Source organism: Gavialis gangeticus, unplaced genomic scaffold, assembly GCF_001723915.1.
Source record: "Gavialis gangeticus isolate Ggan-Ray unplaced genomic scaffold, GavGan_comp1, whole genome shotgun sequence".
NCBI lineage: Eukaryota > Metazoa > Chordata > Crocodylia > Gavialidae > Gavialis > Gavialis gangeticus.
Genome location: NW_017729003.1, coordinates 21,497,360 through 21,502,041, shown reverse-complemented (window position 1 = coordinate 21,502,041; position 4,682 = coordinate 21,497,360). Strand labels below are relative to the sequence as shown.

The 4,682-nt window shown below is 44.3% G+C and overlaps 1 protein-coding gene across 1 annotated transcript in view; it reads right to left on the bottom strand.

Annotated features, from left to right (window-relative positions):
• The window catches only part of RTKN2 (rhotekin 2), a 72,843-nt gene that overhangs the window by 29,139 nt on the left and 39,022 nt on the right, over positions 1–4,682 (bottom strand). Inside the window, 1 exon segment of the mRNA XM_019507741.1 lies at positions 3,879–4,168. Coding sequence (XP_019363286.1) covers positions 3,879–4,168 — 290 coding nt within the window.

The following is a 4,682-nucleotide window of genomic DNA, read 5'->3' as shown; positions in this document are numbered from 1 at the left end:
CCCGCTGCCCCCCCACCTTGTCTAGCCTCCTGCTCATTCCCCTGCTCCTCTCCAGCCCCCAGCTTGTTCCCCTGATCTTTTCCAGCCCCCAAGGATGGAGAAGAGAAAGGGAATGAGCCAGGGGCTGGAGAGGAGCAGGGGAACAAGCCGGTGGCTGGAGAAGATAAGGGGAATGAGCAGGGGGCTGAAGACCAGTGGGGCAGCAAGCAGGAGGCTGGAGATGAGTGGGGAGGGATGAGCAAGGGGCTGGGAACCAGCAGGGGAGGAAGGGGGTCTGGAGTACCAGCCCTCAGGGAGCAGGAGACAAGCAGGAGAACAAGCAGAGGGCTGGAGACAAGGAAAGCAATGAGCAGGGGGCTGGAGATGAGCAACGGAATGAGCAGGGAGCTGGAGATGAGCCATGGAAGGAGCAGGGAGCTGGAGAAAAGCAGGGGAGTATTGGGGAGGCTAGAGATGATTCAGGGATTCCCCTGCTCAGTTCCAGCCTCCTGATCACTCCCCTGCCAGGCTCCAGCCTCACACACCACCCACAGTTTACCAGCAGTGGCAGCAGCGATTGGGATGCTCAGGTCGTTGTGGCACAACCCCTCACAATCTTCTTTGGATTGTGTTTTAATTTTTTTTTTTGCATTAGATACTGAAATTTTGGTTTTGGTTCTTATTTTATAGTTCTTTCAAGGTGCAAACAGTACACAGATGTAAAAACCCAAGAAGTACCCACATTAACATAAGCTAAATAAAAACAGGAACTCAGGATGGGCTCTCCAGAAGTAATTCAATCCTGTTTTTAAAAACCATTTGTCCCTGACATAGAAAAGCTATTGTTAAATATATCAATGATATTAATTAACCCTATTCAAATTTGTTCCATGATATACAGCAAAAGATAGCACAAACAAAATTTAACACATTATCAGTCAATAAAAAAGGATTTGGTGGAGATTATTTAAATAGTTTTAAATTTTGTTCAAATTATTATTACGTTTTTAACTAGTAATGGGAGAGAAGTGAAGAGGGGTGGATAGGGTTTAAAGAAGCTGATCTGTTAATGTCAAGTTGTTAATAGAACAGAAAATATAAACTCAATTTTGCAAGTAGCACCTGAGCCATAGTAACACTTAATTGTTCAAAGTTACAGTACTTGAGAAGAAAGTTAATAACAGGACCTCAGGATAGGTGTATAAGATCAGTGTTACTTAAATAAATTTAAATATTCAAGTCCTGAAATGAGAATTTAAACAAGCATTTATTTTTTGTACAACCCTCCATCCCTCCCCTTTCCTTTAACCCAGAATCTCTCCTCCCACAGAAACAGACAGGAAACAGAATCTCTCAGGAGTCTCAGGACAGAAACAGAAACACTCCCACCACAGTTAATCTGCTTCATTGGGAAAATGTTCACAATACTCAGAGATTCCCCATATCTCTTGCTGCCTCATGCCTCCTTGCCAGGACCTCCATTAGGTCCTGCACAAACCCATGCTTCACATGAAGGCAAAAATCCCAGCATGGGTCCCGCCAAGGTGTCACAGAAGCCAGGGGACCCCCAGCATCCCATACCTCCACACAAGAATGTGCACTAATCCATGGACAACATGGAGAGGGTCCAGAGGAGGGCCACCTGCATGATCCGGGGACAACAGGGCAGACCCTACAGTGAGAGACTGCGGGACCTGAACCTATTCAGCCTCCACAAGAGAAGGCTGAGGGGGGACCTGGTGACCGTCTATAAACTCACTAGGGGGGACCAGAAGGGTTTGGGGGAGACGCTGTTTCCCCTAGCGCCCGCTGGCATAACAAGGAGTAATGGGCACAAGTTGATGGAGAGGAGGTATAGATTGGACATCCGCAAAAACTACTTCACAGTTAGGGCGGCTAGGAGCTGGAACCAACTTCCAAGGGAAGTGGTGCTGGCCCCTACCCTGGGGGTCTTTAAGAAGAGGCTGGATGCCTACCTGGCTGGACTCATTTGAGTCCCGTTTCTTGTTTTGGGGTTTTGTTGTTTTCCCGCCCTGGCGGGGGGTCAGGCTAGAAGATCTACTAGGTCCCTTCTGACCCTAAATCTATGAAACTATGAAACTATGTCTCTGCTAGGGAATTCCTGGCTCCCCTTTCCTCCATGCTGGGGCCCAGGCTGGGTCCTGTGCTGACTCAGAGGCATGGGTCAGCGCTTATGCTGACACAGAGGCACAGGGCAATGTCCATGCCTCCTTGTTAGTACACGTGGACCTCTGCTTTATGCACAGGTTGTGGAGTGGCTTGGCATGAGAGCTGGGGAATTCCCCCCATACCTCCTTGCTGGCCCATCTTTCACGAAGAGGCGTAGGTCAGTACAGGTTTCAGTGCAGAGGTATGGGGAACCAGGAATTCCCTGGCTCCTATACTCTACACTGGGACTTAAGTTGGTCCATGTAGCATGGTTCAGCATAGGTCCCAGTGTGAAGACACAGAATCACGTAGGTCCCAGCGCAAAGGCCTGGGGCACCAGAGACTCCCCAGGTTCAATGCCTCCATGCAGGGATCCATGTGGGTGTTTCCTGGTTTTAGAGATGTGCCCTTGAGATTCTGGTGTGGGTCTCCACAAGCAGGGAACTGTGAATTTCCCTGCACCTCTCTGTAAGCAGGGAAAGTTGAGCATGTTCTCCAGGAGATTATGGGGCCCAATCCTAACCTCAAGTCCCCAGAACATTACTACACCGTCTTATCATCTTATCCACTACTGTCCTTAAAATAAATGTGAGATAAATGCTAGCTTGCTGTTTCAGTACGGTTTCAGAAACTTGAATAATAGCTCAAATAAAAAATGTCTCATTTCTGATAATGAGAACTCAAGAACTGAAATAGTAGGGGTTCACCTTACAGATCTGAATCATAGAATCATAGAATCAATGAGTCGGAAGGGACCTAGACAGATCATCTAGTCCGACCCCCTGCCATGGGCAGGAAGGAGCACTGGAGGTGGGAGGGGTCATAAGACCCCAGCCAGGTGCATATCCAGTCTCCTCTTGAAGATTTCCAGGGAAGGTAAGAGCACCACCTCTCTGGGAAGCCTATTCCAGGCTCTGGCCACCCTTACAGTGTAGTTCTTCCTAACATCTAACCTAATTTGCTATCAATGATGTCTACGTGCACATGCAACCTAGTAGTAAGAACAGCATAACTAAGAATCAGTCTATTAAGGAAAGATGCATACGTTTCATCACAGAATTGACAGTATGTTAAATAAAGCACACATGTAGGAAGAACAGTCCTATATAATGTGAAAGGCCCACATCAGAGGGACTATTAGATCATAGTCTTCTTACAAGTCTGCTATATAAATTTTTTTTTTAAAAACTATAAATGCAAGTATTAATATTAAAACTATTACCATTTCTAACAGCTTCTCATCCATAAATCCCATTGCAATCAATAGAAGCATAAGAAATACCATGGAATTCCACAAAAAAAAATAAAAAAAAATAAAATAAAAGGCCACCTGTATTTTGGTATCTAAAAGCATATTTGAGAGCCTTACTTAAAATCCCTAGAGTTAAAAACTTCAGCCAGAATACTCATCTACTATCATGAGCCATTTGCTGGTTATACTACAACATGAATATTCATTTTCATACATATGGTAATTATTATACAGCTTTGAACTGTGTTTTGGCTGTGGGAGGAAACATGCTCATATTTTTAAAAACAGAATCAGGCCTCAAGGCTGGAGTACATGGTCTGAATTCATGCCTACATTCTGATTTATCATTTAAAATGCAAATTTTATTCTACACAGGCAAGTACAGAAATATTTATTTCTTGGTAAACGCCAAAAGGTTTACAAGATAGCTTATACAACAGCAAATTAAGAAAAAAAGTCAAGAAAAATATTAACTTACAGTATGCGTGGGTCAGTGAACAAAAAGGATTCAGAGTTGTCTTCTAGCAGAGATTTGAATTTCTTCCCAGTAACTTTGCCAATTGATGTTTTGAGTTTCTTGGCTAGCTTTTTAGGAGTGTTTGTTACAGATGAAGACTCATCCATACAGCAACTATATACTTCACTCTTCAGCTGGAAGTCAGGTCCTGCTTCATCACTGAAAACAAGTTTTTCAGAACATCTGTGAATTAGCTGAGTGTATAGCACAGGTATTCTCTTGCTCAGATTTGTATCCAACAACATATCTTGCTGACCAAGACAGAAAATTACTTTACATTACAAAATAAAAGGAATATGTAAGAACAAAATCAAAGACCATAAAACACACATGATAAACATAAGAAATCCAAAGATGAAACTTGAGAAAGCCAAATGTGTTATGGAAATATTCTCTTAAGGCATTCAAACTGATGTGGACATTGGTATCAGAAGTGGACTGGCCAAGTTTGCCGATGACGCCAACCTTTGGGGTAAAGTGTCCACACCTGAAGACAGGAGAGTGATCCAGGTTGACCTTGACAGGCTCAGGAAATGGGCAGATGAGAACCTGATGGTGCTTAACACTGAAAAATGCAAGGTTCTCCACTTCGGGAAGAAAAACTTGCAGCATCCTTATAGGCTCGTTAGTGCTACTCTGGCTAGCACTATGGATGAAAGGGACTTGGGGGTCATAGTTTCATAGGTGGTAGGGTCAGAGTAGATCATCAAGTCTGAGTCCCTGCCACGGGCAGGAAAGAACGCTGGGGTCAAACAACCCCAGCAA